This window comes from Euphorbia lathyris, chromosome 3 (genome assembly GCF_963576675.1).
Source record: "Euphorbia lathyris chromosome 3, ddEupLath1.1, whole genome shotgun sequence".
NCBI lineage: Eukaryota > Viridiplantae > Streptophyta > Magnoliopsida > Malpighiales > Euphorbiaceae > Euphorbia > Euphorbia lathyris.
Window position 1 is genome coordinate 84,758,740 of NC_088912.1, and position 14,613 is coordinate 84,773,352.

Consider the following 14,613-nt stretch of genomic DNA (forward strand, 5'->3'; position numbering starts at 1 on the left):
ATTGTTTCACAGAATATTTAGAATATAAAAATGTATTAAAATTCCTAAAAAGTACAAATCATTGAATTTTGTAAAAATAAATAAATCATTCATCTTTAATTAAAATTCTATAAAAAAGTAGTCAATTATTTTTAAAATTAATTTAATTTGAATTATCATTAAAAAATATATATTAATTTCAAATATACATAATATAAATTTTTTTCATAGCATGATATAAAATTATTTAAAAGTAAATATGTCAATTTATTTATTTATCTAAATTATATAAAAGTTTCATAGCTCGTGCATCGTACGGGTTTTCGACTAGTAATAATAATAAAAAAAAAAAGGAGCATTTACTTCAACAAAAAAAAAAAAAAAAAGAGGAGTATAAATATTTGTTGTTAGGAAATAAATTCAACGAATTAACGGCATAAGTTTGAAGGAAGGATAGGGGAAGAACGTAATAAGAGTAAAAGGGAAAGGGTAAATTCGTAATAACAAAAACCCCCAATTCCCAGCGAAGACGAAGAGTGGGGTGTGGGGGGTAAATACGTTTTCAAAACCCTCGCTTGCTCAAACCCAAACCCCTCTCTCCGCCCAAAGCCGTTCTTTCTTCTTCTTCTTTTCTATAAATGCAAACCCTAATCTTTCTTTCATATCTTTTCAGATTATAGATATAGATAGGTACATATAAACCCCCTGATATATAAAGCTTTGTTTTTGTTTTCTTCTCGGCCTTTTTGATTTGTATTTTTCTGTTGATTTTGATTTTGAAGTGTAGTGAGAGATGGTCGCCCGTGCTAGTAATACTACTTCTGCTGCTAACACTACTGCGACGCAATCACAGTCACATACACTCTCTGCGGGAGTCAGGAAAACGATACAATCAATCAAGGAAATTGTGGGCAATTTCTCTGATTCTGATATTTACATGGCCCTAAAAGAGTACAATATGGATCCTAATGAGACCACCCAGAGATTGCTTCATCAAGGTCCGTCTTTTACCACTTATTTGGTGTGCATTGTCATTTTCTCAATTCCTTCTTTATTGTTTCTTTGCCCTTTCGATGATGCGCAATTGGTCTTCCCGTGCCCTTTTTTTGAGTTTCTGAATGAGCTTTTTTGAGGTTTATTATCTAAGAGTTATCTTTTGGGATTTTTGTTTCTCGGCATGCTTTTTTTTTGGCTTTGGTTTGGCATTTCTCAGCGTTTTGATTCGTGGGTATATGTTGCTTTCCGCTATTTGAGAGTTTCTGAGGTTAGAATCAATGGGATTGCCAATGCTGTTTTTTCTACAATTAATGGGGTTTCAAGGTTAAGTTCCCCATTTGCTTTGCTCGGTTTCTCACTCCATTTGCCAGGTTCCTGTGTGTTTTTAGTGTTTCCAATTGATATATAGTAGCTATTTCTTTCCTAACATAAATTAAAGCAACTCAACTTTCCCCCGATAAATAAGTTACTATTTGTTGCTTTTGGCTTTACACTTATGTGTCTTAGAGCAATTGTTGAAGTTGAAAATGAATGGAAATGTTAAAGAGTCTTTTTTGTCAAGTTTTAGTGCTGTTACTGGATTCAGGTGATCAATTCAATTGATATGTCGTATGATTCTGCTTGGTTTCTATAGTTCATCCATTGCACTTGTGTCATTGTAGTTGTTATGGATAGTCTTCTTTTTTTTGTGCATTTGCTGCTTCCTTAATGGTGGCACTGCGCATAGTGTTGTTTTTTTAATTTTCTATCTTCTTGCAAGTCTTTTTGGACTTCGGTTATAATTGTTGACAAAGTTAGATAAGCTGATTTATGGCTTTATGGCTGTACTTTATTTGCTGACTTATGGCTGTACTCTAGACTTTCTGTTAGTCTATAAAATTGTGTTTGGCTTCTGCTTGATTTTTGGAAATTTTGAAGGGAAGGCAGCATAAAGTATGTTTGCCTTTATGTTTTTATTTTTGTTGTTGGGATTGGAGGGAAGAAATCTTTTGAAGAGAAAAGCTTAAATTTCTTGATGGCAGGCTGTGCCATGTCAGTTTCCTCCTTGGGCTGACTTCTGTTTTTCTTTATTTATCAGAGGGTAAATTTTAGCCTGTAAAGATCATAATTCTGATTTCAACTATATTCTTTTTCTTTTTGGTTTTCATCAGATCCATATCATGAAGTGAAGAGTCGAAGAGACAAGAGAAAAGAGGTACAATCTTGTACTACATTGTTCCTTTCCTTTGGAGATCCCTCTCTCTCTTGCTTTTTGTCCCTTTGTTTAGGAATGAGACCTTTGTGGATACGTATTCCTTTGCTTATCTTGATTTCTTGAATTTTACATCTATGGCTTAAACCTAGTATATTGAAGCTGTTCGTCAATTGTTCCATAATCTTTCTGAGCAGTCTTTGTTTTGGTTTTATCATTTTCTGGTCAGGCACACATGATTATCTTGTGACATGGGAAGCCTGTGTAAAAATAATAACTTTTGTCCTCACTTTTCCTTATTATAGTTGAAAAGCTGTGATGGGTGTGATAATGAAGGAATTTTGTATTGATTCATATGTTTAAAATTGTTTTTCCATTGTATTGCGTATGCATATGTTTTGATAACAAAAAGAATATGGTTTGATTGACAAATCCTGATGGTTTTTATCGACTCATTTGCCTAATATTCATTTCATACTTTAAGCTTAATTCTTTAAGATTCATTTCTTAATTTAAGTTCAATTCTAACATTTTTTTCATGATTCTGTATGCTTATTGCCTCAGAGTATGGGTTACAGGGGTTCTGTGGATGTAATAAAAAAATCTGAGAATGTGGGTCAAGGGATAAAACATCGTGCATTTCCAGATCGTAATGCTCGACAAGTAGTACACACTCAAAATGCTGCATATGGAAATGCCAGAACTAATCGGGAGTTCCGTGTTGTGAGAGACAACAGAGTCAACCAAAATACAACGAGAGAACCAAAGCTTGCCTTGCAGCAAGGTTCAGCATCCAGCAATGAGCATCGTGTTGCAGTTGTTACTGAAAAGGGGTACGTTATTTGGGTTTTCTTCTGCTCTTTCCCCACTTTATAATCTTCATTCTTTTTTGGTGGCTGGCAAGAATCAATTCAGTTGTGTTCCATTATCTGCACTTAGTTATAAGTGAAAATTACTAGATTGAGATGTTAAGTAATTTTCTGTCCTTTAGGAGGGGTTGCATTGCATGTAATTGCAGCGATACATTAAGTGCCCTTGTGTTTGTGCTGAGTATTGGCTCTTTTGTCCAATATTTCTTTCGAGATAATTATTTCCAACATATGATTCATGAACTTCATGCATTTCTTTGATAACCCAAAGCACATAGACCCTTTAAAGTGTGCTGCATTAGCTTGCAAGAAATCTGTTCTTGTGTTTGTCTTTATTGATTTGAATCATAGTTTTGACACTCCTTGAAGTAGCGTAATTATGAAAGATTCCTATCTTATTATGATGATTCCAAAATTATTTATTTCTAAAAATGTCAATCTCCTTCCACCTCTTCTTTCTTTTGCTATCAAATTGTTTTAGGAAGTTAATTTGGTGTTTCTGGCTGGATTAGAATTCTGCATTGAATTTATGCCATTGCCAGCATATTGGTTTTTCTTTGTAAAATGGTTTAGAGATATCTGTTTCCAATTTCTAACCTTTGTAGAGGTTGTGCCTATATTGGTAAACTTTATCTTGCAAGTTCTTGACTATTGCTTTTTCAGCATTGAACTATTTTCTGTTCCATTCGAAAATTGAATTTGGTTTTCATTTGCTTACAGCAGCTCATCAGGAATATCTGGCAGTGGAAAATCTGGTATTCGGAATTTGTCTCAACCTTCTAATGGGTCTACTGATTCACAATCTAGACACACCAGAGATTCTATGTCAAATTTCACAGACAGGAAAGTAGCATTTGATGATAAGAGAGCTGTAATCCCAAGTGCTGCAACACGGGTACATGTAATAAAATCCAATTCTCAACATCATTCTGCATCACTGCCCTCCAGCAATTCTGTTGTTGGTGTGTATTCCTCTTCAACAGACCCTGTTCATGTGCCGTCTCCTGAATCCAGATCAATTGCTGCAGTTGGAGCTATTAAGCGTGAGGTTGGGGTAGTTGGTGGTCGCAGGCAGTCTTCTGAAAGTGCAGTTAAAAACACTTCTGCATCTAGTAGTTCTTTTCCAAATGCAGCTCTAGGAAGGGATGGTTCATTGTCAGAATCATTTCGACCTTTCCTTGCGATTCCCAAGAGCGATGAAGTTAGTCAAACTGTTGCAACCGAATCTGTCATGCCCAATGTTTCTGTCAGCAGGGCATTCTTAAGCAATCAGTATGGCAGGCCACATCAAGCAACTGTGGGTCATCAAAAGGGTAATTCTTTTGGAATTTTTCCTTTGCGGTAAATTAACTTTAAAACATTGTTGTTCCTTGGCCTTTTTTTTACTTCTTATTTTTCCTCTTTTTGCTTTGTTTGATTGTGAGTAATCTCTTGTTTGCGATGCAGTTACAGTGTTTCTCTTTGCTTAGGGGATCAATGCCTTAATTCTTGCCCTTCCTAAACATACTTAGTGTGTTTGATACTAATGTATGCTTGTAATTTTTCTAAGATAGCCTTGGCGCACGATAAAAGTTGTTGTCGTGTGACCGAGAGATCACGGGTTCGAGTCTTAGGAGCGGCCTCTTGTTAAAAAATTTGGCAGGGAAAGGCTTGCCCCCAATACACCCTTGTGGTGGGACCCCTCCCCGGACCCTCGCTTGGGAGGGACGCGTAGTGCACCCGGCCGCCCTTTATTGATTACTAGTTCTTTTGTGGTTATTCTATTGGTTTTATTTCACATGAAGATTGATTTTGTTTTTACAAGTACATTTTTATGATGAGGCATTGTTGAAGTACATCACATGTCTTTACCTTGCAATATTCTTGTTGTGTTGTGACTCTATCATTCTTGGGGTCCGTATGGTGTGCTGTAATGCAATGTAATCAAGGTCGTAATGTAATCAAAGTTGTAATGTAATCAAAGTTGTAATGTAATGGAATGAGATAGTGATTCTATTACCATGTTTGGTTGACAATTAAAAAGAAAATGATGGAATGTAATTACCATTACAATACTTATGTTTTCCTAATTAAATGTAATCATAAAATTTTATTTTCATGATTAAAATCAACGAAAAACGTGAAAAACACGAAAAATGTGAAAAATCAAATCGAAATCAAATACAAAATTAGATTAACTGAATTTAATAAATTAGTTTATAGTTTTTCGCTTTTTCATATTTTTTTTTTACATTTTTCTCGTTTCTTTTAATTTCCATTTTCAACATTTTTCACCTTTTTTTTAATCTCCATTTTCAACATTTTTCACCGTTTTTCTATTTTCGCATTTTTTCGTTTTTTTTTTTCTTTTTTCATGTTTTTCTACTTTTTGCGTTTTTGACAAGAATGAGAGGTGAGATTTGACAAATGAGAGGTTAGATGAAGCTTTGCAAGTAAGAATTAGGATATGTTTTGAATGTAATGAGAATTTAAGTCATTTTTCTATGTAATGGGGATTACAAGATTTGTTCAACAAAATTTAACTCATGGTTTCCTCATTCCATTACAATAAAATTGTAACATGCAACCAAACATGGTAATGAGCCTTCAATGTAATGGCCATTCCATTACAAAGGTCATTACATCTTACCAAACGGGACCTTAATGTTTGTTTCATTTCTGTTCATGTGCATGATATCTACTTCTGTTTGAGTATAATTATGACTCTTTCCTTTTGAAGTTTCTTTCTTTTTAAGTATTACAAGTTTTTGGATAGCAAAAGTATGAATTTTTACTTGTAGTAGTGGTTTAATTGGCAAATAAATCTCTAATGTTGGTGTATTCCTTTGATGGATTAATGTGCCCAGCATTTGTTAAGCTTCCCCCTTTTTAAGTTGTTTTTGGATTTCATCGACCCTGAAAGGCCATAGTTTACTCCGGCATTTTTGTGCAGCTTCTCAGCATAATAAAGAATGGAAACCAAAATCAAACCAAAAAACAAGTGTTGGTAGCCCTGGAGTGATTGGAACACCTACAAAATCGAACTCACCTCAAGCTGACAACTCTAAGGACTTAGAGTCGGATGCAGCTGATTTGCAGGATAAGCTTTCACGAGCGAATATCTATGAAAATCAGAATGTAATCATAGCACAACATATTCGAGTACCTGAAACTGAGAGGTGCAGACTAACCTTTGGAAGTTTTGGGGTGGAGTTTGATTCTACCAGAAATGTTGCTGCTGGGTTCCAAGCTGTTGGTGTAACAGAAGATTCTACAGAGTCTACTGCAAGGTTCGTATTTGATTTCATTCAGACGAATTGTAATAAAAATGTGGAACATTTGAACTTGAAGAGTGTAATATAAAACTCTAGTTCGTAACTATTTGCAACAGTCATGAACTCTGAGATAGAAAGGGATAAGATTAGACAAGCTATTAAAAGAGGCAAAATTAGAATCAATAAAGGGCGGCCCGGTCGCACTACACGTCCCCGCTGAGCGAGGGTCCGGGGAGGGGTCCCACCACAAGGGTGTACTGGGGGCAAGACTTCCCCTGCCAATTTATTTGGCAAGAGGCCGCTCCTAAGACTCGAACCCGTGACCTCTTGGTCACACGACAACAACGTTTACCGTTGCGCCAAGGCTCGCCCTCTCAAAATTAGAATCAATAGGATAAATAAAATTGTAATGTAATAAAGTGAGTTTTGGAGAGAAAAAAGTTGGCCGAAATGGTACAATGATTATTCAGTTCTCCATTCATACAAGTCCTCAGAAATATGCTTATGCATGTTTGATTGGACATTATAACTGAGTTAATAACAATGTCATCTTAATTCTCATTTATCTAAACTAAAAACCAAAGGATAATTGCAGCTTGTCAGTATCTGTACCAGAGACTTCCAGCGATGATACTTCTGCCAAGAAGCAGGTAGAGCTAGTAGACGAACAAGTTAGAAATTCTGAGTCTGATTCGCCAGCATCGGGTGTAGTGTCTGAGCATCAATTACCTGAAAAAGCTTCAAGTCCTCCAAATTTGGACAATTATGCTGATATTGGCTTAGTTCGGGATGATAGTCCATCATATACTCCTCCTGAGTCACAGCAGCAGCAAGATCCTCCTGAATTACCAAGCTTTTCTGTGAGTTCATTTCTTTGATTGTTGAAAGTTTATTTGCTATTGTAGGTGCTTACCAAGAGTTCAAGCTTCTAGTTGAAATAAACATTTGCATTTTATTGAGGACCTGTTTGAAAACTAATTTTAACTTGTGATGTCTTTTTGTTGTCCAAGCAGGGTTATGATCCCCAGACTGGTTATGACATGTCATATTTCAGACCGGCAATTGATGAAGCTGTTCGAGGACAGGGTCTGCCGTCACCACATGAGGTAATTTGCTACTGCATAAATATGTTTGTGTAGTTTACTGGCCATCCGTTTTGTCTGCTCATTATGCAAGCATGGATAAAATGTGTATTTGTCTTCTATAATGTCTGTTGCTGCAGATGTGCAAGAGAAGTTGTCAATGCCATATTGGTTTTATTTTCTCTTTTAAATTTGGAGATATATAATTACAAGATGGCTATGTTGCACGGAAACGAAAACGAAAACGGATACGGAAACTGAAACGGAAACATACTGGGAAACGTAATTTCTGGAAAACATAGGAAACGGAAACGTGAGGGAAACGTGTAAATATTAAAAATATAAGGGCATATTTATAAATATTAAAAATATAATAATACATTAAATAAAAACATGATTGAAGAACAAGATGAAGAAAGTCCAAGCTCAATCAATATTCAAGAGACAAGGATTATAGGAGAAAGAAATATGGATAAGTTCTTTAAATTGAAGGATACAAGGAAGTAATTATCTCTCAAATAGAAAGTTTCAATTTTACTAATCTTAGATTGAGCACGAACTGCAAAATAGAAAGTTTGAATTTCCAAAATTTTAATCGAAATTGGTAGGGAAAACCATTTAAAAACTGAGAGACGCTTTTCATATTTTTGGTAATTACGGAAACGTGCTCGGAAAGTTTCGTATCAGTGTCCGAGAGTTTCCGTTTCCCACACCTGCCGGAAACGGGGAAACGCTTGTCATGAAGAGTTTCCGTGCATTATAGCAAGATGGAAATTCTGCTCTGCCTTTTCATGATGGTTTCTGGAATGGGAAAAAATGTCATGTTTGGTTGCTAAGCATCTGAACAATTTAGCTAATGCTAGGCTGATTCATGTGTAAAGGATCTGTTTTAAAACCTGTTACTTTCGTCTTCTCAGCTTATTGTGGTATTCATATATGGAATTTGGCATTTTGTGGTTTCCATTGACATTTATTGATGTTCATCGACAGGCCTTAACCTCACATACAGCCAACAGTATGCCAGCTTCATCAATACCCATGTTACAACAGCAGCAGCAGCCACAGATGGCCCAGATGTACCCACAAGTTCATGTTTCACATTTTGCTAACCTTATGCCTTATCGTCAGTTCCTTTCTCCAGTTTATGTTCCGCAGATGGCCATGCCTGGCTATTCTAGTAACCCTGCCTATCCACATCCATCGAATGGTAGCAGTTACTTGCTGATGCCTGGAGGTAGTTCTCATCTTGGTGCAAATGGCCTGAAATATGGGATCCAGCAGTTTAAGCCAGTTCCTGGTGGCAGTCCCACTGGGTTTGGGAATTTCACTAGTCCGGCTGGGTATGCAATGAATGCTCCTGGTGTTGTTGGAAGTGCAACTGGCCTTGAAGATTCATCTCGAATCAAGTATAAAGATGGGAATCTCTATGTACCTAATCCACAGGTAAACATTTGTTAAGTTGAACATTGAGAAACTAACAATCTTATTCTTTCTGATAAACTTGGTTGATTTAACCACCCTACTCCAAAGTTTGCCCACTTCCTTGTCAGTTGACGTGATTAATGTTTTTCTCTATCCGTTGAGATACTTCTCTATATGAACCTGAGTATGCCTTGAAAAGTCATTGTTAGTGTTCCAATCGGACCGAACTTGTATGGTTTTGTTTGGGATAAGATAAAGGGGTTCATTAAACTAAAGGGGTATTTTGAGTAGAAGATATTGAATTTTGTGGGTTCATCTAAACTGAAAGAGGACTGAACTTGTTTTTTAGAATGAAATCGTAATTTCTTTTAATGTATAAAAAGATTCTAACAAATTACCAAAACCAGTACGAACTGGTATAGTTCAGGTTTAAGATTCTATTAAATCCTAAACTGCCCTTCAGGAGCTGTGGCCACTGCTACTGCCTTATATGTTGACTTTGAAATGGTGAATAACATTATTTGACTTTGAATCTAATATGCAGGCTGAGACATCTGAAATTTGGGTTCAGAATGCAAGGGAGCTTCAGAGTTTGCAGTCTGCTCAGTACTATAACATGGCTGGGCAAACACCTCATGGTGCTTACATGCCATCCCATACTGGTCACTCTTCATTTAATGCAGCTACACAATCTTCTCACATGCAATTCCCGGGCTTATATCCGCCACCTCCTCCAACACCTGCTGGAATGGCAAACCCACACCATTTGAGTCAAGTTATGGGTGGCAATGTTGGAGTTGGGGTTGCCCCAGCTGCACCTGGTGCCCAAGTTGGTGCCTACCAGCAGCCTCAATTGGGCCACTTCAACTGGACAACGAACTTCTGAAACGTAAATGTGCATCTGACCCCTTGTTTGTAAGGGACTCGAGTAGTAATACAAAGTTTAGTTTTCTTTATGAAATGAGTAACCCTTATAATCTTTTTTCTATTCAATGCATATCTTATGTTCAATTTTTCATATTCTCGAACTATCTTCTGCATAACGTTTATGATCCCCTGTCTGCAAGTCCGTGCAACTGACTATCAGGTTTATTAGAGTTTCTGATGGCATAATGCTTGGATATACAAAACTAAAGCAGACTACATATCGACGTGTACTTAGGTTTGGTCAGAAGAATATATAAATTTGAAATCAAATTCCCTGTATCCAGAAAGTAAAGATGTGATTCATGATGATCAGATTTGCTTTATTCTTCTTCTCTTTATGTTGGAGTATATGGGAGACAACGATGGTTTCTTTTTGGTGGGTAGTGTTTCTCTTTTATCAGAGAAAGGGATGAATGTTTGTTCTCTTTAGAGATGAAAGTGCTTTCTTCCTCGGGATCAACAACATTTTGCTTTTTCATGTTTCATGCTCACAAGAACAAACAAGGTTGGTTCCTCTCTCTCTCTCTTCTCTCTACTTTTCCTAAAGCATTCATTCCTTTAATCTGAAATCTTTGTCCTTTTTGGCTGTCTACATCAAATCAAATGAATTTCATCTGTTCAAATTTTATGGTTGCTAACTAACTTAAATTAAACTAAATTAAAACTGCTTTTGCCTTTAAGGAATTTCAATTAAAGTATTGATCTGTCCATATTGTAAACTTTAAACTACTCTTTTTGGAATTCATTACCAGTAATTCTATGCAATTCTAACTTAGTATACCTAAGATGGAATCTTGTTAGGATTCTTGGACTATTGAGGTGTGTGGAAATGAGATATAATTTAGTTAACCAAGATATTGTGTGAAATGAAGAACAATTGATATCTATGTTGCACGGAAATGGATAGGAGATGTAGAAACACTGTTAAAGAGGAGTGTGAGGGAAGATAGATTTAAAGTAATAAAAATGAGTATATGGATGGTTGGAAAGAGGAAGATGGTTATAAAGTTGCACGTGTGAGAGCTGACAGAATGTCTGTGAATGTCATTACTTGGTTGTGGTCCTCTTCTCTTGGCCTTGTAGCATGCCTTCCTTTTTATGTATATCTCTGGAAAAAGAGAAAAAAACATGAGGGAGATGATTATGGAAACTCACTCGTGCAAGATATGAATGGTGTGCCGTCTTCTTCATTATTCCTTTGCCTAGAATTCAGTATCTGTGATGGATAAGTAATGAGACAGTGGGAGACAATCAAAAGAGTTTATGAATTTCCAACTTTGGTCCCCTATTTGTTTTAGCATCCTAAAGCAATTGGATATGCATGGATACAAAATGAATTTTCAGATTCTGTTTTTCACTTAAACACATTTGGAGGGACTATAATAAAGAGTTCTATACATAATTATCTTAAAGAGTTCTAAGCACATTCACACCTAGAAATCATAGTTTAATCGAGTTAAGCTAAGGGGCCGTTTGGTTCACACAGGGGTAACAGAATGGAATCAAGAAATGGAAACAAGAAGAAAAAAATGGAATGACCCTGACTTTCATTCTCTGTCTGTTTCAGTTCCGCAAAGGAATGATATACCCATTATTCCCTTTGTGGCTGTTTGGTTCAAAGGAGGTAATAAACTAGAATTGTGTTTTTAATAATAATTTCTATACATACATGTGCCTATATTAATAAATTAATCACATGTAGAATGAAAATAAATTTATTCAACCATTAAAATTAAAAGACAATGAAACTAAAGAAACTGAAATAAAATAAATCAAAGAAAATGCATATATATTCTATTTTAGAAAGAAAATAATTATAAAATAATTAAAAATAAATACTAAAACCGAATAATATGATAAAAGAAAAATATTTGTCATATAAGGATCAAAATAAAAATAAAAAAGTAAAAATTGGTCAAAAATATTTTTTGAGAATAAATAAATAATATATAAGAATAAGGATCAAAAGTGAAATTAATCCAAAGATTAAAAAAGTAAAAATGAATAAATATATGGACCAAAATAAAAATTAAAAACAAAATAGAGACTAAAATGAAATTTTATAAGGAGAGTAGATGTTCAAATTAGTGTGAGAGATGAGAAAGGGAATGGAAAACCTTGGGGGGTGGGGGAATGAGATTAGAGGAGTTAGGGGTAAACTCAAAACTAAAGAAGGGTAAAGGAAATGATTGAATTGATAAAAAAAACACAAACAAAAGGAATGAAACCTCATCTTTCTCTTACCCTTTTCTCCTTTTCTGAAACCCCCAAAATAAACCACCCCTAAGCTCTTCCTCATTACTCTTTGCTATCGCCAGATCTCCCCTTGTGCTATAGCCTAGAGATGGGTTGAGAGTATGTACACGCACTCTTGAACCTAAAATTTGTAACTTTCTATTTTAATTTGTTTTATTGTTATAATGCATTACCTCCATTTCATAAAGGTAAAATCCTTAATTTCTATACAACTATCTAAAAAGACATGTAATATGAAACAGAGGGAGTATTTTTTTATGATTTGTAAGATTAATTTCCATTATCAAGTGTCTATATAGAATATGAGGCGTGGAATGAAGATCCGAAAATGGGTGAACATTTGATTTTATCTTTCTTTTTCGGGTCCGTGTATTGCGAGAATTCTATTTTTGTTTTCCATATCCTTTCAACTGAAAATACAATAAATTTTTTTAATAATGAATGAAAAGTATGTTAGGATGTTGAGTAGGAACCAGGCGTTTTGAAGGCGCTTCCTATTTCCTTCCAGGAAAATATTGATCTTCTCCAAATGTACCTGATTTTTCGAATTGGTGCAAGTTTTTTTGCAAGGAATTTCTATAACCTTCTTGGACCTAGTCCAGGTAGCGACTCCATTCTTGATAACAGACACTGACGAGCTTATCGTGAAGGAAAATAGACAAGCCTACGCACAACGGAAATATAAAATTTTATCTATTTCTCTTTTTCCAAGATTCGTTGATCGTATTTCATATAAAGATGGATTAAACAAGTGTACCTTTTTTTTATGATCTATCTATCATTGCAAACGAAGTTTTCACAAACTTCTTAACCGTATTTCAGGAACAATGAAATCAATAGAAATGAAAACGGTTAGTAATTAACCAATGAATAACAATCTAAATTGATTGTCTCTAAAGGAATTGACACGAGATCAAAGAGAGAATAAACGAAAGAGTAATTAGACGATTGGAGTTCTGAAGAATTTCTTTCCTTTGAATAATGCATGGCCGAATTCTATAGCTATGGGGTCTATTTATAGCCTCTAAAATATTAACTTTAATCGCATTAGGTTAAAACTCTTAATTAGAATCCTATTTCGAATAGGTTTACTAATTAGATAAATAAATACAAATATTATTTTTATCTATATCTTAATATAAATAAATAACAATCCTAATTAGATATTTATTTATGTTAGAGATTTAATTAATTAGAAATATAATCACATTAAACCTTCTAATTAGTATTATCATATAATTAGATAATTTAACTATAACTAAAATCTAATTATAATCATCAATTAAATTATCTTATCCCTAATATGTATATTTCGGCACCCATATATCTCCACCCTCACAATTACTATTTCGTCCTTCGATTCCAAGTCCCATGTGCGACCCAATAAGTTTTTACCGCTACTAGCCTTATATATATATATATATATATATATATATATATATTGGAATTAATTCAACTTGATTAATTTCAACTAAATATATAACAGAATGAGTTCGAAAACTGTTACTAGCAGAACCGTAAACATTTCCCCAGAACGATAAGAAGCTAGGTTAATACTGATGTTTACCTTTCTGCATTAGGTCTAGTAATTCGATCATTCATCAGCTATATCCTTAGACAAATTCGTAACTATGGAATATGTCAAGTTACATATAATGAGACGTCTATTTTACTTGTCAGGGTAGAATTAACTCTGAATAGATAGGTTAAGTAAAATCTCCATTTCAACTCTTAACCCTATCACTTTGCAAGGATTTCCAGTCAATTCTCCACAAGAGGCCATTGATATATCTCATAACTATTAGGAGTGATGAATGCTCAATCTAACATTAATACCCTACAATTAATTTATGTGATATCCGACGCATACTCACACACCCCTGAGTCATCCCTGTTATGGATCGTGTTTAAACAGAGTCTAAGTATCACACTCCACAATCCAGAATCATTAATTAGTGTTTATTTGAGTTTGAGGATTATTTATACCTACTAATACCATTTGAGACGAAATGAGTGACATTTAGAGAAATCCATCCATCTTGTTATCGCAAGTCCGGTCCCCAATCCTAATGAACTCCTTCATCAGATCCACACAATTTCCTAGATATATCCATATCTAAAGCTTGTGAGATTAGCTCCATGTTCACAACAGAAAACACTATTACATACAAGTATCAACAACACTATGTTGATCCCATGAAATATTACTTGACTTGGGGGTTGTTTTAAGTTTGTTGATTTATTATAAAGTATAGTCTCACTTCATGCTTGTATGAACACTTTATGATTACTTAAATAAACTTGGGATTTCTTTTATTTAACTTAATTAGTTCCGTTAAAAGATTAATGCCTTTATATGGTTAAACATACTATATCTTATCAAACAAGCATTAATGAACGATTCATTTACAAATAGTTATATCATACAACAATTGTCTACATGACATTAAACCCCAACATATCGAACTTTCTAGTTGCGTCCGATCTCAAACAGTTCCCTATGCGTCATGGTGGACTTCCCACGGGCGAAAGCCTAGTTCGAGGTAGGCTCCACCGACAAACGGTAAAACGTTGTTATTATTATTATATGTTAATAAGGGTAAAGTTTCTAAATTTGTTTAAAATGATTTGTATTT

General features: G+C 34.7%; 1 protein-coding gene across 3 annotated transcripts; it reads left to right on the forward strand.

Annotated features, from left to right (window-relative positions):
- Positions 1–509: 509 nt before the first annotated feature.
- LOC136222994 (uncharacterized) lies at positions 510–9,812 on the forward strand. Of its 3 annotated transcripts, none has more exons than XM_066010727.1 (10): positions 510–669; positions 762–977; positions 2,127–2,170; positions 2,732–3,000; positions 3,757–4,349; positions 5,969–6,305; positions 6,886–7,150; positions 7,304–7,396; positions 8,363–8,815; positions 9,339–9,812. In XM_066010727.1, the coding sequence occupies exons 2-10, from the start codon at positions 773–775 to the stop codon at positions 9,678–9,680; spliced, it is 2,601 nt and encodes an 866-aa protein (XP_065866799.1). In that variant the 5' UTR covers positions 510–669; positions 762–772; the 3' UTR covers positions 9,681–9,812. The 3 variants fall into 3 exon arrangements, with proteins under 3 accessions (XP_065866799.1, XP_065866800.1, XP_065866801.1); XM_066010728.1 differs by having other exon boundaries at positions 515–669; positions 767–977; XM_066010729.1 differs by having other exon boundaries at positions 519–977; positions 3,760–4,349.
- The last annotated feature ends 4,801 nt before the right edge of the window (positions 9,813–14,613 follow it).